We start from the raw sequence: 24,570 nt of genomic DNA on the forward strand, positions 1-24,570 counted from the left end.
TGGGTGATCAAACACACTTGTACTTTACACTAGTCTTTAATGAGAACACAGGGTTAAACACACATCAGCAGTCACTGTCTCCAGTCTGCTACTGTACTACGCAGAAGGAGAAGGCGGCGTTATTATAATTGGTAACTAAGGCGTGGTTAGTGGTATTGAGGTAGCTATATTATTGGTTGCATGCATAAACCATCTACATCCTTCCCCTTAGAAAACCAAGCATGGCACGGAACCATGGCAACAGAGTTAAACAAAATTAAACAAAATCGCCGTAACGAACAGGCGGCTTAACAACCCGACCCGAGTGCATACGGACCATGCCTTCCCCCCTTCACCGGAAAGAACAGAGGAATCAGCGGGAGCTGGAGACGGCGAGGCCGCAGGGGAGACCGAGAACGGTAGGGGGGACCGACATGCAGGAGGGGTTGAAACGCGGCCAGCACAGGGCGACCCACGCGGAGATCGCGGCACGCGAGGGGTCTGGGGCATGCAGGGGTCAGCAACTGGGACGGCTGTCGGTAGCTGGAACAGCAGCGGCGGAGCATATGGACCCTCGGGCGGCGGTCTCGGCTCGTTCACGGCAAGCAGATGCTGACGACTCCTGCGATAAATAGTTCCTTCAAAGTCAACCAGGTAGGAGTGGGGAGACTCGGCCACGCCAACCATTGTTGCGAGACGGGAATAACCGCTGGCAGTCTGCAGCCGAATGATCTGTCCTGGCAGCAAAGGCTTAAGAGGTTTGCATGACCTGTCGTGGGATCGCCGTTGGACGTCATGTCTTTCCTGTATGCGCTTCTGGACGGAGGCAGGCTCCAACACTGGAGGCAGCAGCTTGTGTTGAGCAATCGGGATCGGTGGCCTGGTTGTCCTGGACATCAGGCGCTGGGCAGGTGAACCCATGGTCGGGTCTCTGGAGATATTTCTCAGGTTCAGGAGGTCTAGGTAAAAATCGGAGTTTGGCAGGCGCGATTGCTCCATTAAAAGTTTTGCACTTCGGACCGCCCGCTCCGCAAGACCGTTGCTCTGTGGGTACACCAGGCTACTGGTGAAATGGTGGAAGTTCCATTTGCTGGCGAATGCCTTGAACTCGTTGCTTGTGAACTGCCTGCCGTTGTCGGTCTGCAAACGGACCGGGGAGCCGAAAGTGGAGAAATGTCTTCGCAGCTTGCGGATAACCATCTCGGACGTGAGGGAAGTAAGAAGGTCCACCTCGAACCAGTTCGAGTATGAGTCGGCCAGGACGAGATAATGCTTGCCACGCCGTTCGAAGATGTCAGCGGCCAGCGAAGTCCAGGCCATGGCAGGTGCAGGTTGCTGTAGAAGTGGCTGACGTTGCTGGTGGGGCACAAGGTTGTTGCAGGTAGAGCAGGACGAGATGCGGATGTACTTGGCCATGCCAGGCCAGTAGAATTGGCACTGAGCGTGGGCAATCGTCGCATCAGCTCCAGGGTGCCCATCCACGTTGAAGTGCTGGTCATACAGGGAGGAAGGGATCACGACCTTGTGGCCCTTAACTATGATGCCATCCTGGATCACCAGCTTGTCGCGGACCAGGAAGAAGGGTTGAGCCTCAGCCGGTGCACTGGCGCGCTTGCTTGGCCAGCCACGTTTGATCACGGAAGAAAGTCGCTGCAGAGCGGGATCCGCCGCAGTGTGCTCGGCCAGGCACTGGAGCTGCTTAGTGGGGCAAAGTTAACGCCGAGCACAAGTAGATCCTCTTGTTCGCAGGCGTGGCGGTCGCAGGAAGCTCGTGGGGCGTGAGAGAGAGTGTCGGCAACGTGCATCTCCATGCCCTTCTTGTAGACCAGTTTAAAGTCAAAGCGCTGTAGCTGCAACATCATCCGCTGCAGCCTGGCAGGAGCGACATGGATCGGCTTGTTTAAAATGGTCACCAGTGGCTGGTGGTCGGTCCCGACCGTAAAACGGTGCCAAAAAGGAAGTCCTTAAATTTAGAGCAGGCAAACACAACCGCGAGCAGCTCTTTCTCGATCTGGGCATACCGTTGTTCGGTGTCGGTCATGGTGCGGGAGGCGTACGAGACAGGATACAACGATCCATCATCAGAGGACTGTAGGCAGGCCGCACCGAGCCAGAACCTGGAGGCGTCGCAGGTGACGGTAATCGGGCGCCGTAGGTCGAAAACCTTAGTGCGGGGTGCTGATCAACTTGGACTTCAGACAGTCAAACGCCTGCTGGTGTTGCGGGAACCAGGACCAAGCGGTGTCCTTTCTGGTCAGTTGCCGCAGGGACGAGCTCAGCTCGCTGAGATTGGGTATAAATTTCCCTAGGTAGTTCACCATACCCAGGAACCGTTGTAGACCGAGCACGTCGGCGGGGGCCGGCATCTCGGTGATTGCGGCAGCCTTCAATGGGTCAGGTTTTAGTCCTTCCGAAGTGAAGACATGCCCGACGTACGTGACTTTCGAGACCCGGAACCTGCACTTTTTAGAGTTCAGCTTCAGGTTGATTTGCCGAGCCCGATTCAGGACACAGCCGAGGTTCATGTCGTGCTCAGCAATGTCCTTTCCATAAACCAGGATGTCATCCACGATGATGGCGCACGGCAGGCCGGAGAACAACTGTTCCATCGCCATCTGGAACACCTCGCTCGCGGAATTGATGCCGAATGGCATCCGCAGAAACTTAAATCTGCCAAACGGTGTCGAGAACGTCGTCAGGTCGGAGGAGCCCTTGTCCAGTGGTATTTCCTAAAAGGAACTCTTCGCGTCGAGGACTGAGAAGACAGTGGCCTGTCCGACTTGGGCTGCAACGTCCTCCACGGTCCTCATGGGGTAGTGGGGGCGCCTGATTGCAAGGTTTAAATCCTTCGGGTTGATGCACACCCGTATTTCGTTTCTGTCCTTTTTCAGGGTGGCAACCATGGTGGAGACCCACTCGGTGGGCTCGCTGACCGCCTCCAGAACTCCCATGGCGACCATGTCTTTCAACATCGACTCAACTTTGTCTTTCATGGCATGGGACACTCTATGCGGTGCGCAGACCAAGGCCGCCACCTTTCACAATACACACAATACACAATACAATTTATTTGTCAATTGAACCTCATAGAGGCTCAAATGAAATGTTGTTTCTGCAGTCATACACAAATAAAAAAAGACCCAAGACACAACACAATTTACACAGACATCCATCACAGCGCATCTCCTCCTCGCTGTGATGGAAGGGCAAAAACTTATCCCTCCCCTGCACTCCCCATTCCCCTCCCGATGTCAGAGTCAAAGCCCCTGGCGGGCGATGGCAATTGTCCCGCGGCCATTAACGCCGTGCCGGGTGATGCAAGGCCCTGCTCTTGTTGTTGGAGCCCCCGGTGGGCGCTAGCAAAGCCCCGCAGCCGTTGAAGCTGCGCCGGGCGATGATGTAAGGCCCCGCTCCAGGTACTCCTCGACCCCGCGACTCGGGCGGGTGAAGTCACCGTTGCGGAAGCTGCGAAAAGCGGTCTCCCAGCAGGGACCCACGGGCTCCCGATGTCACTGTCCACCGGACCTGCGGTAAGCCTCCGAATCCCCAGGGTCGTGTCGCAGCAGCGCGCCTCCACCGCTCCGAACTCGGCCAGCTCTACGATGGTGAATAGGTCCGCAGCTCCGCGACTGGAGCCCTAGGTCGTTCCTGCCGGAGGCCGCTCCACGTTGCAGCCCCAATGACAACGGAGACCCGACAGGGAAAAGGTCGGGTTCTCCTTGCAGGGGAAAGAATTTTTTAAGTTTCCCCCCCCCCCCCCCCCCCCCCCCCCCCCCACCCACACACACACACATACCCCATCAAAAAAATAATTAAAACTACATTACAATGGGACAAAAAATAACAAAAAGACAGACGGACTGTGGCCGCTGCGACGTGCTTCGGGTCGATGGCAATTCTGTAGGTGATGGGCAGCTTGCCCAGCTCATCGTTAAACAGGTCAGGGTATTCCAATATCGGATCGAGCGAAATCAGCACTTTGTGGACCGTTCGGTCGAACGACACCAGTCCCAGGTCCTGGCATGCCTGGTTGCCCAACAGAGTCACACAGTCAGAGTTCAGGACATAGAACGTAAGGGCCCGCGATGTTTTCTTCAGCACGCAATTGAAGGTTGCCTTTCCCATCGGTCTCAGCACCTCGTCCCGGTCTGCAGTTAGGAGCTCATTGTTTCTAATCTTCCTGAATAGGCTTGTTGACATTACGTTGACCTTGGCACCCATGTCGAGCTTAGCATGGAAACTGCAATTGTTGACAGTAACCAGGACAGTCGGATCGGTTAATCGGCCAGGTGCGTGGAGGAGTGAGCACACTCGCCTCCCCTTGAGAATTAATTGGATCAGAATCGTGGGCCATGTCTAGCGAGGACTGGGAACCATACTGGTTATCAATTTGCATCAGCATGTTTAAGTTAGGTCTAGAAGCCTGTGGAACTTTCCCACGGGAGCGGCAAGCTGCAGAGAAATGATTTAACTTCTTACAAAAGTTGCAGGATTTGCCATAAGCTGGGCACGACGACTGCTTTTGATGCATGTAGTTGCAATTGGAGCACTTACTGGGGGGCACCCCGCCGGAACCGTAGCTGGCCCGTGGCACAAATTTTGTGTTATCCATCCGAGGACGCGGTCTGTTAAACCCGGTCAGATTGATCGATTTTGTGTCCAACCCCCGCAGACCAACCTGCAGGTCAACAACCTCAGCCATTCTGCAGTGCATGGCTTCGCTCAGAGTCAGATCTGGTTTCCTGAGGAGCTCCGATCTTAACCTCTGATCGAGCATCCCCATAACTAAAATGTCCCTGGTAAGCTGGTCTGTCATTGCACCGAAACGGCACCTTTGGGCTAGGTATCGCAGGTCAGCAATGAAACATTCAACAGGTTCCTCCGGCAGCTGCTTTCTGGTGAAAAAACGCACCCTCTCTAAAATACGGTTCGAGGGCAGGTCGCAAATCTTCCTGAACTTGCGCAGCAGGCATACCGGGTCGTCAGCAGTCTCCAGAGTTATCTGTACCTGATCATCGGGACCCAAGACCGGCGGGTCGTAGGTGAAGGTTCTTGCTCTCCTCATGGCATCGGGGCCGGCAAGGTTGAGAAGTAGAGAAGCTTGTTTCGTTCACGATGTGCGATGTTGATGTAATGGCTGAAGTCCAACTCGAAGGTAGCCCAGGGCTCTGCGATGTCAGAATCGAAGATGAGGGGCGCGGGCTTTTGGCACGAGGATGCCATGGTCAGTGAAGCAAAGCTCAGAGAAAGAAATAAAACTCAGAAAGAGAAATAAAACACAGGAAACAGGAGACACGAGTCTTTTCCGACTGACACCATGTAAATGGGTGATCAAACACACTTGTACTTTACAGTAGTCTTTAATGAGAACACAGGGTTAAAAACACATCACCAGTCACTGTCTCCAGTCTGCTACTGTACTGCGCAGAAGGAGAAGAAGGCGTTACTATAATTGGTAACTAAAGCGTGGTTAGTGGTACTGAGGTAGCTATATTATTGGTTGCATGCATAAACCATCTACACTATCTGTTACGGATTTACAGCATATAATACAATAATATTAAAGTTCTGATCTTGAGAATATCACATTTTTGAATTTTCAAGGTAGTCTGGGTGTTTATTACTATTTCCGTCATAACGGTCAATTTTGTAATTAACTACATTAAGGTAATTAACTAATGATATGCTTTAATTTCAGGTCATCCAAGTAAGATGTCTTATATTTGTTTCAGAATGCCTCAATCTATAATACTGACTGAAAGTTTCATTCAGTTCTCTTGATTTTTAAGAAAGTTATGGGCTTTTAACTGTCCTCGATCACAGCTTTTGTGTTGTCAATGGAAAAGCAATTGGGAACAACATGCTAATTTCCGAGTATGAAAATGGCCATTTTTAATACTGAAGATATGAAAGTGAATTAGGTGTCACATTAAACTTCTTTTTATGCTTTATCTGATGGGATAAATTGCAGACGATTTTTAAAATCTCAAAATTTTGTAACATTGCTAAATTCTGATAGCTTTTTCCAAGACATGTTTATGTGGTGACCCAGGTTGAGAAGGATGCACAGATAGGAAGGTTGGCTCTGATAAAAAAGGATAAGATTGCCATAGGAGTGAGAAATAATCTGGCTTAAAGTATGGAATTAATTTGGGTGGAGACAGGAAATAGCAATATTTGTTCTTTGATGAGTTCGGAGTATAATTCAAAAACATGTTTAGGGCTTGCAAGCTATATATTGCAATGATCATGTGTGACCTCAATGTTCGTGGTGAGATGAGGAAACAGGACATATGGTGGGTTCTGGTAGACAAAAATGCTGGAGAAACTCAGCGGGTGAGGCAGTATCTATCAAAGATCCTATAGCTCTGCTATAAGATCTTTGGTATCTATGGAGCGAAGGAATAGGAGACGCTCCATAGATACTGCCTCACCCGCTGAGTTTCTCCAGCATTTTTGTCTACCTTCGATTTTTCCAGCATCTGCAGTTCTTTCTTAAACATACAGTGGGTGATGGATAGTTTCTTAGAATATGTTATGGCCACTTTACATTTCTCATTAATAATTATACATTGTCACCTTAGAATGAATTCCCGGGAGAAAAATGGGTTAACTTTCTATGTTCCCTCCAGAACCTGTGTCAAGCTCTTGAGTAAGGTACTGCTCACCTGTGGACTTTGCCAGGATGTTGACCTCCTAACCCATTCCAGAATAGTTAATAAAATAATAAAATCACTCTGGGACAGGGAATATTGGTGTTTTGTTAAACATTGGCAACAATAAACAGTTGTCTATGGTGGAGCGCGGTGTTGTGTTGCGTTCAAAGCGAGAGTTCTTCTTTCATAAACACTACGTCCGAGCAAAAAACAAACTGCTGGGAATGGGACACGAGTGCAAATGGCGAGTCAGCGCCGTCCGCCACGGCTGGTGTCCGCTTCCCCCGAGGTACATCTCCATCATCAAAGATCATAGACTTGATCTCCATCGCCCGCATCTGCGGTCCGGCCGCTTCCCACTGTCATAATTGGGGTCCCACTGTCATAATTGGGGTCCCACTGTAATTTCTTCTTGGAAGCGAATTAATACAAAACTGTTTAGCATCGCGCCGGCACGGGATTGAATTCAAATGTTGCCATGACGACGAACCGCCAACCGCCGCCCCGAGGCGGACGATGGACAGCTGCCTGAGCCAATCGGAGCGCGCGCTGGTTGCAGGAGGCGCCCGCGAGGCAAGGCCCTGACTGAGGGAGAGGCGCCGCCTCGTGTACAGGCCGGGGCGCCGCCGCCTCCTCCTCGTCTACAGACCGGTCCGCCGCCGCCTCCTCCTCGTCTACAGACCGGTCCGCCGCCGCCGCCTCCTCCTCGTGTACAGGCCGGGGCGCCGCCGTCTCCTCCTCGTGTACAGGCCGGTCCGCCGCCGCCGCCTCCTCCTCGTGTACAGACCGGGCCGCCGCCTCCTTGTATACAGGCCGGTCCGCCGCCGCCACCTCGTGTACAGGCCGGGCCGCCGCGGGTACGTAGTGTAAGCAAAGATATTGGAGGAGCTCTGCTCTATAATCTTTGATGTAAGGGCAGAGCGCCGCTGTCAAGTTGTCTAAGGGCCGCAGAGGGGCCGCCTCTGGAGCCTTGCGTAAGGACAGGGCCCGCAGTGTAAAGGCAGAAGCGCGGGTATGTTGTTTAAAGACAGGGCCCCCGTCGGCGTGGGTGCCTACCAGGGGGGCGCAGATACGTGATGTAGTAGGCATGTTACAAAACCTACCTGAATCGTCATTGAGAATCTGTCCCAGCCCCATGTGCGCGATTTTGGCGCTGTTTAGAGGGGGCGGGTTTAAAACGCGATTTTTACTAGGCTGTTGCAATCGAAAATGTTCAGCCTAGTAAATCATTAACGGAAAATCGCTGAAAGACCCCGTCGCAAAAGGTATTATTAGTTTTTATGGCCTTGTATAGTAGTTTAAAAATCACTCTCTCAACCCGCAACCTCTCGCAGCCCCAGGGTTTTATAAAGCAAACAATTAAAGGTATGTACCTTATTTTTACATTAAAAGGGGCTTCTTAAGAACCCTGTAATTAAAGTTTTCTATAGCGAATAGTTCATTTTGGGCTCTTTATATCCCGCAGTATTTTTCTGGGCATTTGAGGGCACAAATCCAGCCCAATGTGAACGTTCTAAACCAGCGCGTTCCACAGGAACCCACTAGAAAGCCGATTTTAATTGACTTTAATTGAACAGTAAATTCCTTCCATTTGGCCTATAATGGCGCCCCCTCCCATTAGTACGGAACTCTCTCTCTCTCTCTCTCTCTCTCTCTCTCTCTCTCTCTCTCTCTCTCTCTCTGTCTCTCTCCCTCTCTCTCTCTCTCTCTCTGTCTGTCTCTCTGTCTCTCTCTCTCTTTCCCCCCCCTTTCCCTCCCGAAGTGGAGGTCAAAGCCCCCGGCGGGCGCTAGTCCACGGCAAATTAAGGCCGCGCCGGGCGTTGTCGGGCCCCCCTCCAGGTCACTCTCAACCCCGCAATTCGGGCGGGAGAAGTTGCCGGTGCCCTGCAAAGCAGCCTCCCACCGGGGATCCGCGAGCTCCCGGTGTTCCATCCACCCGAGCCGGGCCGCAGCAACGCGCCACCACCGCTCTCCACGCCCCGAAGCCGGCCAGCTCAATGGAGGTAAGTCCGCAGCGGCTCCGCGGCTCCACAGCAGCTCCCCAGCTCCCAGCTCCAGCTCCACAGGCTCCGTGACTTGAGCCTCCAGGTCGTTCCCGTGGAGGCCGCTCAACGGCGCTAGGCCCCAACGGCAACGGAGACCCGACAGGGAAAAGGTCGAGTCTCCATGCAGGAAAGAGATTAAAAGTTTCCCCCACCCCCACACATACACATTTAAAAAAAAACCCCGATAAACAGCTACAAACTAAACCCTCAACAGGACAAAAAAAAACACAGACAGACTGCAGAGGCCGCTGCGACACCGGTCGCGCTGCCCACTCCACCCCATCTCTCTCTTCCCTCTCACCCCTCTCTCACTCCCCCCTTCTCTCTCCCCTACCTCTCTCTTCCTCTTCTCTCCCTCTTCTCTCTCTCCATTCACGCCCCCTCTGTCTCTCCCCTCTCTCTCCTCTCACCCCCCCTCTATCCCCACTGTCTCCCTGTCTCCTTCCCCTCTCTCTCTCTACACCTCCCTTTGAGAGTTTGTCCCTTCGACACAGAGACTATCGCGGCAGCGGCGCAACGCTTCCGACGCCCGGGACATGCACTGTCCGGAGTGCTCCATGGCCAGAGCTGCGGCGAGCGACACGCCGGCCCCGGCAAACACTCGTCCGTCCCGGCTCCCCGCATCAGTTCCGGCCGCTGGTTCTGCTCCCATCCCTCCCGCAGCCCCGTCTCTCCAACACCCGCGGACCATGCAGTTTATCCGAATTTTGACATTTTCGTTGATCACAAAATTTCCCACCACTGAGCGTGAGAAATTTCTGATGAGCGTGAGGGCGTGAGAGTTTGCTTGAGGGCGTGAGTCTCACGCTCAAAGCGTGAGAGTTGGCAGCCCTGTGTAAAGGCAGAGCCGACGGTACGTTGTGTAAAGGCAAGGGGGTCGGGGAGTCGTCCAGGGCCAGGTATCAACCGTGGCAAGTGTTGCCTCACCTTGTGCACAGTTTTCCGCACCAGCAGCAGGTCGGCGGCCATGCAGATGTAGGCCGGGCCTGAGGTGAGGTAGGCGCAACTCGATTCTCCATGCTTGCGGGTTAAATGTCTCATTCGTCTCTTCTGCCAAGGGACATTGCCTGTTCTCATGCATCGCAAAGGTGGACATGAAGCGCTTAAAACTCCCCTTGACATTAATAATGTGGCGACCTGGAAAGTTTGATGGAACAAATGAGGACAAGTAATGCTGGTCCAGGGCACTTCTCTCAAAGGAGTGCTGCCTGTTTACATCTATCTATACTCAAATGATACGCATTAATGAAACTGACCCGCTTTAAACTCTGCTGGTGGTGTGCCTCAATTGTGCTTTTATTGTCACAAAACAGTGAAATTATTTTCTTACAAACAATCCAGTAAAGTATTGCCATACCTAGGCACATGGCCTGATTTGCAAATTGTACAGAAATAGTCTACTGATCCCGCATGCAGGAGGTGCATTTTCAAAGTGCAGTTGTTAGCGGTGCCCGATTCAGGCAAGCCCCAAGCTGCTGCGGGCCTCCAGCCATTGCCTTCCTTCGATGCGTGGATCGATCAGCGAAGCGACGTCCCTCTCCTCGCCTGTCCACCTTTGTGCCCTGGGGACGCCCCCCGCAGCAGACCTTGAGGCTGCAGTAGGCCAGTCGCCGGTTCCTTCTCGTACCAGCATTGATCCTTGCCCATCGCATCTGTCATCGTCATGGCTCCATTCTCTGGTCTTTGGAGGACAAGCAGGGTCAGCTCATCGGCTTGCCCCTTCCAGGCTGCAGCCCGTTGGGTCAGCACTTGGTTGTGAGTTAAAGGTTCCCCTGACTCATGCATGGTATTGTTTGCCTTGCATCAGTGGAAAGCCGTTTGCTTGGTGTGGAAGTAAAATTTAGGTTGTTCTCGACTGGTACAGTAAAGTAAAATGTTAGTCATATAGCATGAGGAAGCAGGTCACTTTGGCCCAGCGTGCCCATGCCAACCAAGATGCGCCAACTACACTAGTCTCACTTGCCTGCATTTGGCCTATATCTCACTAAACCTTTCCTGTGCATGTACCTGTCCAATTGTATTTTAAATGTTATTACTGTACTTGCCTCATCTACCTCCTCTGGCAGCTCATTCCATATATCCTCCTCCCTCTGTGTGGCTCTTCAGATTTCTATTAAATCTTTCCCCTCTCACCTTAAACCTATGTCCTCTAATTCCTGTTTCCCTACTCTGGGTACAAGACTGTGCATCTACTTTATCTATTCCCTTTATGATTTTATACACCTCTATAAGATCACATCCTCCTACACACCAAGGAAACAGTCCTAGCCTGTAGGAATGCGCATACCACAAAGCCCCGGACTCCGCTTATTCAATTCCTCTCGTCAGCTCAAAATATCTGGTACTTAGAAACATAGAAAATAGGTGCCAGCACTGCCATTCAATATGATCGTGGCTGATTATCCAAAATCAGTACCCTGTTCCTGCTTTTTACCCATATCCCTTGATTCCTTTAGCCCTAAGCCACATCTAACTCTCTTGAAAACATCCAGTGAATTGACCTCCACTGCCTTCTGTGGCAAAGAATTCCACAGATTCACATCTCAGTCCTAAATGGCCTAACCCTTATTCTTAAACTGTAACCCTTGGATCTGGACTCTCCCAACATGGGGGACATTTTTCCTGCATCTTGCCTGTCCAATCCCTTAAGAATTTTATATATTTCTATACCCTCTCGTCTTTCTAAATTCCAGTGAATACAAGCCCAGTCGACCTATTCGTTCATCATATGTCAGTCCCGCCATTCCAGGAATTAACCTGGTGAACACTCCCTCAATAGGAAGAATGTCCTTCCTGCACTCACTCAATAGCAAGAAATTCCTTCCTCAAATGTAGACACAATATGCTGGAGTAACTCAGTGGGACCGACAGCATCTCTGGAGAGATGGAATGGGTGACTTTTCAGGTTGAGACCCTTCTTCAGTGTTGTTCTTCCTCAAATTAGGAGAGCAAAACTGCACACAATACTCCAGGTGTGGTCTCACCAGGGCCCTGTCCAACTGCAGTAGGACCTCCTTGCTCCTAACTCAAATCCTTTCGCAATGAAGGCCAACATGCCATTTGCTTTCTTCACTGTCTGCTGTACCTGCATGCTTACTTTCAGTGACTGATGTACAAGGACACTCGGGTCCTGTTGCACCTCCCTTTTCCTAATCTGACATTCAATTAATAATCTGCCTTCCTGTTCTTGCCACCAAAGTGGATAACCTCACATTTATCCACATTATACTGCAACTGCCATGCATCTGCCCACTCACCCAACCTATCTGCTAATAGAAACTGCTATATTTAAGAGGGAGTTAGATGTGGCCAAGGGGATCAGAGGGTATGGAGAGAAGGCAGGTACGGGATACTGAGTTGGATGATCAGCCATGATCATAATGAATGGCGGTGCAGGCTCGAAGGGCCGAATGGCCTACTCCTGCACCTAATGTTTCTATGTTTCTATCCAAGTCACCCTGCAGCCTCACACTGCCACCCAGCTTTGTGACATCTGCAAACTTGGAGATGTTACATTTAATTTCCTTGTCTAAATTGATAATATATATTGTAAACAACTGGGGTCCCAGCACCGAGCCTTGCGACACCCCACTAGTCACTGCCTGCCATTCAGAAAAGGATCCGTTAATTCTTACTCTTTGCTTCCTATCTGCCAATCAATTCTCTATCCAGGACAATACCCTACCCCCAAATACCATGTGCTCTAATTTTGCACACTAATCTCTTGTGTGGGACCTTGTCAAAGGCTTTTTGAAAGTCCAGATACACCACATCCACTGGCTCCCCCTTAGTCATTCTACTTGTTACATCCTGAAAAAATTCCAAAAGATTTGTCAAGCATGATTTCTCCTTCATAAATCCATGCTGAATTTGACTGATCCTGTCACTGCTTTCCAAATGCGCTGCTGTTACATCTTTTAATACTATAATTCTTAACGTTATGGTTTGTGAAATCCTCAATAATAGAGAGGAAAATATTTGCTTCATAGATAAAACCCAACAACTTTCAATAAATTGTATGCAGGAAATGTTCTTTCACCTTTCCTCCTTTCAAGGTGAAGGTTTTTTTTAAAAAAGACACGCAGTGCCAGAGTTACTCAGCGGGTTAGGCACAATCTCTGCAGAACATGAAGAAGTCTTCCGATCCGAAATGTCACGTATCCTTGTTCTCCAGAGATGTTGCCTGACCCCAGGGCTGTGGAGTCGGAACAATTTTGGTGCTGCTGGAGTTGGAGTTGGCAAAAAGTCCCGACTCTGACTCTGACCTCAACATAAATTTCAGAGACTATGTAAATCGGAAAAAATACTCTTTTTAAACACACTTTATTACCACTTGAAAGAATGAGAAATCAGTCATAACAAAAGCTAAAGCCCCTTTCTCAATGGCAAAGAAAGTTCCAACCAGATCTGCTGTTTTTGAATATTTTACAATAACTACAGATGAATAACATTTTGTATGTCAATGTATGATAGAAGGTGATGATGGTGAAAGATTGTGTGAAACAAAACTCAGTTGTTTCTATGGCTCTGATAAAAATGCTCCAACAAGAGCTTCAAATTTAAAAAGCATTTGCAGCGTTTCCACCCTAAAATTTTAGTTGTAAATGAGAAAGATACAGGAACCTATAAAAATCTTACACCTACATTAGTCAGCAAAAAACAAATCTCCTGAGGTACAACCCGGACAAGCATCACTTACAAGGTTCATTACTACAGACAAAGTAACTGTAACAATGACCATGGTAATGTTTCAGAAACACCTTATCAAACATGTTGCAAGAAATGGTGTTGCCTTTTATTTTTACAACCAGCCTTTCTAGGCCTAAATGGAGAAATGGCTAAGGGAGAGTATCAAAAAACCTATACTTCAAGAAGCCAAGAATGAAAAGAAAAAGCTTAGAAAAACTCTTAAGGGGCAGTTCATCTATACATAACTAAAACTCTGGTCTTGTGCTCTTCCGGTTTGTGTAGATTTTCTATATGCGCAAAAACGGGTACACGATAGCGCTACGATTTTTCGTCACCATACCATTCTCCTGTACAACAAGTTTTGTTCCGATCGATGATATAGTTTAAAAGTTATTAAAGTTTAAATAAATTTACTTCTCCGTGGATTGTCACCTCGTCGTGGTGTAGAAGCGTGTGTGGTCCTGAGAGCGATGCTGTCTGGAGCTATGCTCATGGTAGGGCCACCCATGGCAGCAGTGGCGTAGGGTGGGTTTTGAGCGCCCGGGGCAGTTTAAAGTTTTGCGCCTCATTAGCGGCGGGAGGGGGGGAAGAGGGGGAAAAGGGAAGGGGAAGGAACACGTTTTTGGTCTCTTCCTTCGGGGCATGAGACTTCTTTTGTCGTATCCCCCGTCTCCGCCTGCACCGAGGCCTAATGGTGGAGCTGGCGGCCTCAGAGCTGGGGCAGAGGCAGTGGCAGCGGCGACCAGAACTCGGAGTGGAGACAGGGACAGCGGCGGCCTGGCCTCGGAGCTGGGGCGGCGGCAGCGGCGGCCTGGCCTCAGAGCTGGGGCCGCGACCTGGCCTCGGAGCGGGGACAGCGACAGCGGCGGCCTGGCCTCGGAGCTGGGACAGCGGCAGCTGGGGCCGCCCGGCATCAGAGCTGGGATTGCGGCAGCAGCAGCGACCTGGTCTCGGAGCGGGGACAGCGGCAGGGCGGCGGCCCGGCCTCGAAGCTGGGACAGCGGCAGTGGCCGCCCGGCATCAGAGCTGGGACGGCGCAGCAGCAGCAGCGACCTGGCCACGGAGCTGGGGCAGTGACCTGGCCACGGAGCTGGGGCGGCGACAGCGGTGACCTGGCCTCGGAGCTGGGGCGGTGACCTGGCCTCAGGAGCTGGGGCGGTGACCTGGCCTCGGAGCTGGGGCGGCGACCTGGCCTCGGAGCTGGGACAGCGACAGCAGCCGCCCGGCATCGGAGCGGGGACAGCGACGGCGGCGACCTGGCCTCGGAGCGGGGGCGGGGACAGCGGCGACCTGGTCTCGGAGCTGGGGCGGCGACCTGGCCTCGGAGCGGGGACAGCGACAGCGGTGGCCTGGCCTCGGAGCGGGGACAGCGACAGCGGCGGCCCGGCCTCGAAGCTGGGACAGCGGCAGCGGGCCGCCCGGCATCAGAGCTGGGACGGCGGCAGCAGCAGCGACAGCGACGGCCTGGCCACGGAGCTGGGGCAGTGATCTGGCCTCGGAGCGGGGGACAGCGACCTGGCCTCGGAGCTGGGGCGGTGACCTGGCCTCGGAGCTGGGACGGCGGGCAGCAGCAGCGACAGCGGTGACCTGGCCTCGGAGCTGGGGCGGTGACCTGGCCTCGGAGCTGGGACGGCGGCAGCAGCAGCAGCGACAGCGGTGGCCTGGCCTCGGAGCTGGGGCGGCGCCCTGGCCTCGGAGCTGGGACGGCGGCAGCAGCAGCGACAGCGGTGGCCTGGCGTCGTAGCGGGGACAGCGACAGCGGCGACCTGGCCTCGGAGCGGGGACAGCGACAGCGGCGGCCTGGCCTCGAAGCTGGGGCAGCGGCCGCCCGGCATCAGAGCTGGGATGGCGGCGGCAGCGGCTGGGACGGCGGCAGCGATAGCGGCAGCAGCAGCAGCAGCAGCAGCAACAGCGGCGGCCTGGCCACGGAGCTGGGGCGGCGACCTGGCCTCGGAGCGGGGACAGCGACAGCGGCGGCATGGCCCCAGAGCTGGGACGGCGGCAGCAGCAGCAGCGACAGCGTTGGCCTGGCCTCGGAGCTGGGGCGGCGGCCTGGCCTGGCCTCGGAGCTGGGGCGGCGGCAGCGGCAACCTGGCCTCGGAGCGGGGACGGCGACAGCCTGGCCTCGGAGCTGGGACGACGGCAGCAGCAGCGACAGCGGCGGCCTGGCTTCGGAGCTGGGGCGGCGGCAGCAGTCTGGCCTCGGAGCTGGGGCGGCGGCAGCGGCGGCCAGGCCAGCTCCAGGTAACTCCACCTCTCACCAATGGCTCCCCGGGCCTCTGTAGAAGTAAGCCCCGTGCTGTTTTTATACTCACAGCTCCAGGTAACTCCTCCTCGCTCCAACGGCTCCCCCAACAATTTATCCAGCAATTTTCATGCCCCCCTAAATATTTAGCGCCCGGGGCAACCACCCCACTGCCCCCCCCCCCCCCCCCCCCCCCCCCCCCCCCCCCCCCCCTGCATGGCAGTAAGGTCAAGGGGGGAGGACTCTGACAAAGAGCAATCCATCTAAGACCTCAACGGTGGAACAGGCGGAGGATGATGGCTGACCTTCGTGAAGCATCACAACGGCTGGAAAGGCGGATGAAGGCTGCAGCAGAAAAGTGCCTCTGGTCGTCTTGGACTCCATGCCACTTGATCCTGACCCAGATCTGTCAAGGACCGTGTGGTGGCTGTCTGTGCACCAGTCTCCCCATGTTAAAAGTCACGCACTGGCTTCCTCCAACCTTGGAGACACCAATGGTCAGCCATGACCGAAGGGGGGCGAAGAAGGTTTAAAAATCTTTTTAAAACGCGTATGCGCTGATTGGCCTCCTCTCCTGTCAGTCAGGGCGACAGCGACGCCCCTTCCTGTGCGCTGCTCGCCGTCTTTACTGGAGCTGAGGGACGCTGGGCTGTGGCCGACGGAGGATACAATTGTCGGACAGACCGGAAGCGTCACCGAGCCGGAGATGTCGGGCAAACGGAAAGCCGAGAATTTGATCCTGGCGGAGGAGAGCAACCAGTTACTGATCCACCGCACTGAAAATAATTAAATCAGATTTAAGGGCTTCAATGAATGAGGATCTGGCAGAAGCAATTCAGTTCCTAAGGACAAGTGATTAATACATTTTAGGTATGTACCTTTGTAGCAAACTTAACTACCTATGCATTTAGTTTTAATTTCTATTGCACAAATACATTTTATTTAATTCAATGGAATTTTAATTTTGTCATAGTCGTATATATTATAATTTTAGCATAATGAATTATGATTTTTTTTCTCAAGAATAAACAATAAAAAAGCCACAATAGCACAGCTACAACCATTAAACTCAAAAGTTTAAGAGCATGGGTTTACAAGGTAGCCTGATGATTCATGTAGTTGTTATGAAATACCATCTTGAATGAATGTATGAATAAGTTTATTGGCCAAGTATTCACATAGAAGGAATTTGCATTGGTGCTCCGCTTGCAAGTGACAACATGACATACAGTGAAAGTTAGGATGACATCTTGTGTAATGTCATCATAGCACATTTAGACTTATTATACCTCGGGGTCGGAGTAGGGTGTTTTGGTTATTGACTTCACAGCCTGGCCTGACCCGCTGAGTCACTCCAGCACTTTGTGAAACGTCGCCTATCCATGTTCTCCAGAGATGCTGCCTGACCTGCTGAGTTACTACAGCACTCTGAAACGTCACCTATCCATGAAACGTCACCTATCCATGTTCTCCAGACATGATGCCTAACCCGCTGAGTCACTCCAGCACTCTGAAATGTCACCTATCCATGTTCTCCAGAGATGCTGCCTAACCCACTGAGTACTACAGCACTCTGTGAAACGTCACCTATCCATGTTCTCTAGAAATGCAGCCTGACCTGCTGAGTTATTCCAGTACTTATTTTTGACGTAAAGAAGCATCTGCAGTTCCTTGTTTCTACTTGCTGCCTTCACTATATTTGATATCATTGCCATTTGGTATCAATAAATTAATGTACCTACATTCTTTGACTACTCTTCTCATAATTGCTGAATAATGCTCATTTCTCTCGTCAGGTCCTTCCTCCATCAATGTTGTGATTGACTTAAGGATTTCCCCTCCATGTCTATTAGAAAGAGCATTGCAGGCTAATAGGCCTTTCTCACGGGGCGACTTGACGCAAGATGTAACCAGAGTGAAGTGGTCGTGGTCTAGCACGATATCACACGATATAACGGGGGGGTAGATAAAAAGTTCCCACGGTACTCGGCATTTCTGTTATTTGTGCGAGTGACTTGTCCGTCTCCCGAGCTTACCCGTTAAATCTTGAATGAACATTGTGAACTGTGAAGTGTTGTTAAATCATCACGTGGCACAAATGATGTCACTTTTTTTTTCACACACTATAATTATCCTCCCTTGGTTAAATTGGCTCATTTGGAGACATGCCTGTACTTGTGCCGTGACTTTACTGCAGGAAGATGCCACATTACTTAGGAGGGAGGGGGAGAGAGACAGAGAGAGAGGCACAGAGGCAGTGTGATGTACTTCGGGGTGACTAGCGGAAGAGAAAGAGCGCACATGACCTTGGTCTATTTGTGTGTGCAGGAGCGAAGAGAGACTAAGCAGAATACATCGGTCTTATTGTGTGTGGGGGGAGAAAGAGAGGTGTGGGAGGGGGAGAAAGAGAGAGGTGGGGGAGGGGGAGAAAGAGAGGGGTGGGGGGAGAGAGAAATGAGGGGAGACGTATATACACACACAAAGCAGAGTTTTACTGTGTATGTGGGAGACACAGATGGACTGAGCACAGTACCTCGGTCTTACAGTGTGTGGGAGAGGGGGAGAAAGAGACGTACACTCACAGAGGCAGAGTCTCTCAGCCTGTGTGAGAGGGAGGGAGGGATAGAGAGAGAGAGAGGCACGCACAAGGTGGATGTAAAATCTCACCTGCCTGTTTCAGTGACAGACACCCGCCGCCAGTAAATGAAGACACCCCCATCTGTCTCTCCCTCGACTCCCCCACCTTTCCCTCCCAACTCCAGTCCCGTCTCGACCCCCTGGGAAACTGAAGGGAGCAACAATTAACTGCTGCCTGCCCGCTGAGTTAAAGAGTTTCCACGGTAGTAAGACGATGTTAGTTGCGCCCAAATTTAAATTTCCAACGTGTGTTTCAGAGTAAAGAGTCAGCGCAGAATCCTTGATAATCAAAAACTGTCTGAATCAGCAAGTTAGACTCAAAATGCTGGAGTAACTCAGCGGGCCAAGCAGCATCTCTGGAGAAAAGGAATAGATTCCATTTTTGGTCGGGACCCTTCTTCGGGATGATTGTAGGGGGGAACTGGAAGCAAGAAAAGACCGGGACAAATCAGGGCCAACAACAGATGACCTCAGCAGGGTATTTTGAAGAGGGGTCCCGACCCGAAATGTCGCCTAACCCTTTCCTCCAGAGATGCTGCCTGACCCACTGAGTCACTCCAGCACTTTATGTCTATATTTGGTTCCCTGATACCCAATTGTTGGCTAGGGATAGTGTGATCCCAAGAGGGAACCATCGTTGCAAACCTTGGACTGGTTAACCGACATTTACTGCATGGGGGAGGGGGAGGGGGGGGAGAGAGAGAGTGTAAGTTACCTAAAATTAAATAATTCAATGTTCATAGTGAACACAGACACAAAATGTTGGAGTAACTCAATGGGTCAGGCAACATCTCTGGAGAAAATGAACAGGTGGCGTTTGTGTCTATCTTCGGTAAAAACCAGCATCCGCAGTTCCTTCCTGCACAATGGATCTCAGTGTCAAGTCTCTGACTCCCGTTGGCAGGCCATTCGGCCCACAGCCCGCCCAGCGATGACTAATCCATGTCACAGGAGGATGGTGTGAAGGCGGAGTTAGACAGAGCTTGATTAATGTAACGGTTGGGGAATGTGCCATAATATGGCCAGGGAAACGCTGTTATTCGTGACGCCCCCTCGGCCTTTTCCCAGCTGTTCTCAATCGTACCCCTGGCCACACAAAAATTTATACTTTAAGAAGGAATACATGGAACATTTAAACTCAGAACGCTTCTAACAGAGTGAGCCATGTGAGCACTTTGATCATTCTCCCTGTATTTGCATTTGAAAAAATAGTCGAAAAAAAATGTTTAAAATTGTTCATACCTTTTGCTATGCCTAATTGGCCCTTACCTCTGCGAAAATAGTCTGATATTCGTAGGTGAAATGTCACCAACAATAATTGATTCTATTATTAATTGACTAATAATTGACTATTAGCGGAAAGATGCAATTCTGATCTAATATTATAAGTGCCTCTGTCTTTGGATGCAACACCAGCAATTTATTAAATCTGACTACATGCAGCACAGTCCCAGAGACCGGGGTTCGATCCTGACCATGGGTGCACCAGTTTACTCTCACACTCCAGAGATTACAGGTTTGTAAGTTAATCGGATTCGGTAACATTGTAAAATTGTCCTTGGAGTGTATAAGAATAGGTGGTCGGCGCGGACTCGGTGGGCCGAAGGGCCTGTTTCCGCGCTATATCTCTAAAATCTGAAGTTAGGTAATGTCTAAAGGAACTGCAGATGCTGGTTAATATGCACAAAAGGACACAAAATGTTGGTGTAACTCAGCAGGTAAGTCGGATCTGGGAAGAAAAACATAAAAAGCTAGAGTAAGTCAGCGTGTCAGGCAGCATCTCTGGAGAAAAAGAATAGGTGGCGATTCGAATCGGAACCCTTCTTCAGACATCCTAATCGGAATTGAGTCTGAAGATGTGTCTCGTCCCGAAACATCACCTATTTTTCTCCAGAGATGCTGCTTGACTCGCTGAGTTACTCCAGCTTTTTGTGTCTGTCTTTGTTTTAAACCGGCATGTGCAGTCCACTCCTTTACACGGGTCTCTGGAGAACATTGATTTTTGAATACATTTGGTGGAATATGACTGACACTGTCCTGTTCTGGAGCATGCCATCCACTTCAGACTCAAGTGACCCAACCAAATAATTAAAAATCTCATTCTCCTCTATTTAAGTGACAACCCACTGAGTGATTCATCAGGTCATAAGGAATTGTAGAATTTGGCCATTCAGCTCATCAAGTGTACTCCGCCATTCAATCATGTCTGATCTATATCTCCCTCCTAACCCCATTCTCCTGCCTTCTCCCTATAACTTCTGACACCTGTACAGATCAAGAATCTATCTCTCTCTGCCTTAGAAATATCCACTGACTTGGCCTCCACAGCCTTCTGTGGCAAGGTTTTGCACTTTCTTTCCACTTCCATAGTTATTTATGTAACGTCCATTGTATTCATGTCTCAGCTATATTATTTTACCACCTTCTATTTTCGGTGTACTTACCATTGCCAATGTGACCAGTTTATGTTGGATTTCTTAACTAAAATTAATAGACGGGACAATAAATTAGAAATTCCAGAAATTAATAGTCTCGGCACCACCTCCGCAACAAGTTCTGACTGCCTTCTTTCTTTTTGTATGTCCTTTGGTTTTCCAGTAATTCACTTTGTGCATTACTTATTAGAGAAAAAATGTCTTAATTAAAATTAATTCTAAGATTATATTCAGTATATACTGGATAATTACTTGTGTAGTCCACAAATTATTTATATTGGTGTTTGAATCTTTTCATTATTGCAAAACAAAACTAATAGAGATTACGACAGCTGCATTTATAACCCATCATTTTACCTGGTCAAATATTCTCTATTTTAAACCATTAAAATGTAAAATAGTTAACATTTTCCATTGTTTTACAGTGTATCACCGTTGTGCAATGGCAGGTGAATCAAAAGGTGCAAGTAATCCTTTGGAACAGTTCATTTTGTTGTCGAGAAATGCCAAAGGTTCAACGTTAACTGGTCTTATTAATCAAGTTTTGGAGGCTCCTGGAGTTTTTGTGTTTGGTGAACTTCTAGAAACACCTAATATACAGGAGGTAAGAAGCAATGTAGAATAGTAAAATCATCTTAAAATATTCTTTTCAATTGCCTTGAGTGATCACTAAATTAAAAATGTAGAAAACCTGGGCAATTTCTCTCCGAGGCGTTTTGATGACCATTTTAACCTTTTACAATGTAAAATGACCAAAAATCTACGAGCTTCAATTTGTTTTTTTTCTGTAAGAATATTTGTGCTTCCTTCACAACTTGGGGAGCTCAAGTTCGACTCAAGCTCAATTGTGCCGTATCATTACTGTATCATTGACAATTATTTTGGTCACCTCAGGCTAAAATGATGTTATTGTTCTCTTCAGAGTTACCCTCTCAGCATTTACCCTGTATGGTCCCAAAGAATCTTGTGTATGTTTCAATAAAATTGCCCCTATTCTTCCAACCTCCACTGTCTGGGCTGGAGTGTGGCGGCGCCTAACGGCAGCGGCTCGACTGCAGTCCATCTGTCTTTTTTTAATTTTGTCTCGTTAAATTGGTTCAGAAAAAGAAAGATCTACAATAATTCTACAATAATTATAGGCAGCATGGAGCATGGAGTAAATGAGGTGCTTGAGGAGTATAAAGAATGTAAAAAGAATCTTAAGAAAGAAATTAGAAAAGCTAAAAGAAGATATGAGGTTGCTTTGGCAGGTAAGGTGAAAGTAAACCCAAAGGGTTTCTACAGCTATATTAATAGCAAAAGGATAACGAGGGATAAAATTGGTCCATTAGAGAGTCAGAGTGGACAGCTATCTGCAGAGCCAAAAGAGATGGGAGAGATATTGAACAATTTATTTGCTTCGCTTTTTGCCAAGGAGAAGGATATTGAATTATGTGAGGTAAGGGAAACAAGTAGAGTAGCTATGGAAACTATGAGATTCAAAGATGAGGAAGTACTGACACTTTTGAAAAATATAAAAGTGGATAAGTCTCCAGGTCCGGACAGGATATTCCCTAGGACATTGAGGGAAGTTAGTGTAGAAATATCAGGGGCTATGACAGAAATATTTCAAAAATGTCATTAGAAACGGGAATAGTGCCGGAGGATTGGCGTACTGCGCATGTTGTTCCATTGTTTAAGAAGGGTTCTAAGAGTAAACCTAGCAATTATAGACCTGTTAGTTTGACGTCAGTGGTGGGCAAATTAATGGAAAGGATACTTAGAGATAATATATATATATAAGCATCTGGATAAACAGGGTCTGATTAGGAACAGTCAACATGGATTTGTGCCTGGAAGGTCATGTTTGACTAATCTTCTTGAATTTTCTGAAGAGGTTACTTGGGAAATTGATGAGGGTAAAGCAGTGGATGTTGTATATATGGACTTCAGTAAGGCCTTTGACAAGGTTCCTCACGGAAGGTTGGTTAAGAAGGTTCAATTGTTAGGTATTAATGATGGAGTAGCAAGATGGATTCAACAGTGGCTGAATGGGAGATGCCAGAGAGTAATGGTGGATGGTTGTTTGTCAGGTTGGAGGCCAGTGACGAGTGGGGTGCCACAGGGATCTGTGTTGGGTCCACTGTTGTTTGTCATGTACATCAATGATCTGGATGTTGGTGTGGTAAATTGGACTAGTAAGTATGCAGATGATACTAAGATAGGTGGGGTTGTGGATAATGAAGTAGATATTCAAAGTCTACAGAGAGATTTATGCCATTTGGAAGAGTGGGCTGAAAGATGGCAGATGGAGTTTAATCCTGATAAGTGTGAGGTGCTACATCTTGGCAGGACAAATCAAAATAGGACGTACATGGTAAATGGTTGGGAATTGAAGAATGCAGGTGAACAGAGGGATCTGCACAGTTCCCTGAAAGTGGAATCTCATGTAGATAGGGTGGTAAAGGAAGCTTTTGGTGTGCTGGCCTTTATAAATCAGAGCATTGAATATAGAAGTTGGGATGTAATGTTAAAATTGTACAAGGCATTGGTGAGGCCAATTCTGGAGTATGGTGTACAATTTTGGTCGCCTAATTATAGGAAGGATGTCAACAAAATAGAGAGAGTACAGAGGAGATTTACTAGAATGTTGCCTGGGTTTCAGCAACTAAGTTACAGAGGGTTTCAGCAACTAAGTTACAGAGAAAGGTTGAACAAGTTAGGGCTTTATTCTTTGGAGCGCAGAAGGTTAAGGGGGGACTTGATAGAGGTCTTTAAAATGATGAGAGGAATAGACAGAGTTGACGTGGATAAGCTTTTCCCACTGAGAGTAGGGAAGATTCAAACAAGGGGACACGACTTGAGAATTAAGGGACAGAAGTTTAGGGGTAACATGAGGGGGAACTTCTTTACTCAGAGAGTGGTGGCTGTGTGGAATGAGCTTCCAGTGATGGTGGTGGAGGCAGGTTCGTTTTTATCATTTAAAAATAAATTAGATAGTTATATGGATTGGAAAGGAATGGAGGGGTATGGTATATGGGACATGGGGAGAATATGTGTTCTGCACGGACTAGTCAGAGTCAGAGAGTCAGAGTCAATTTAATTGTCATTTGGACCCCTGGAGGTCCAAACGAAATGCCGTTTCTGCAGCCATACATTACATACAAATAGACCCCAGACACAACAATAATTACATTTAACATAAACATCCATCACATTGCTGTGATGGAAGGCCAAAACCATAGAAGGGTCGAGATGGCCTGTTTCCGTGCTGTAATTGTTATATGGTTATATGGTTAAATGTATGTTTTTGATTCTAGTTTTTATTATTTTTTAGTAGTGTACTAGACCAATGGCAGACCCGTTGGGTCTGCTCCCCCAACGCAGCCGTTCCCTACCCGTAGCCATTCCCTACCCGCAGCCCCCAAGGGAGACGTGGTCCTCGAAATGAAGCCGTCCTTGAAAGGCCGAATTAAATGGCGTCTCTTGAGGTTGAAATGCGGGCGTCAGCAGCCGTTATGGTCGCTGGCCAGCAGGAGGCAACAAAATGAGTGAGTGGGGGGTGGGGGGGAGAAGGATTTGATTAAAAACGTGTACTTAAAGGCGACAAAATGTAATGAAGAGCGGATACTTAGAAAGAAAAGCAAAATCTCCATCGAAATGGAAAAGACCTGGGAGATTGAGCGTCTGGATTGAGCATGGCAGTGAATCAAAGGAAGAAAGTAAAAGGATCCATTCCGATTGGACATCTGCGAGCATCGGCCATTCCGATTAGACATCTGCGAACATCGGCCGTTCCGATTGGACATCTGCGAGTATTGGGCACGAATCAAAAGGCAGAAAGGCAGCCAGTGGTCAGGCACAGAGTTTTATAGATATACTAGACCAAGTGCAGACCCGTTGGG

At 49.4% G+C, this 24,570-nt stretch overlaps 1 protein-coding gene across 1 annotated transcript in view; it reads left to right on the forward strand.

Moving 5' to 3' along the window:
• Positions 1-7,402: 7,402 nt before the first annotated feature.
• The window catches only part of LOC129703605 (COP9 signalosome complex subunit 7b-like), a 38,332-nt gene continuing 21,164 nt past the window's right edge, over positions 7,403-24,570 (forward strand). Inside the window, 2 exon segments of the mRNA XM_055646206.1 lie at positions 7,403-7,492; positions 21,112-21,290. Coding sequence (XP_055502181.1) covers positions 21,129-21,290 — 162 coding nt within the window. The 5' untranslated portion in view covers positions 7,403-7,492; positions 21,112-21,128.

The sequence above is a fragment of the Leucoraja erinacea genome, chromosome 14 (assembly GCF_028641065.1).
Source record: "Leucoraja erinacea ecotype New England chromosome 14, Leri_hhj_1, whole genome shotgun sequence".
Lineage (NCBI taxonomy): Eukaryota > Metazoa > Chordata > Chondrichthyes > Rajiformes > Rajidae > Leucoraja > Leucoraja erinaceus.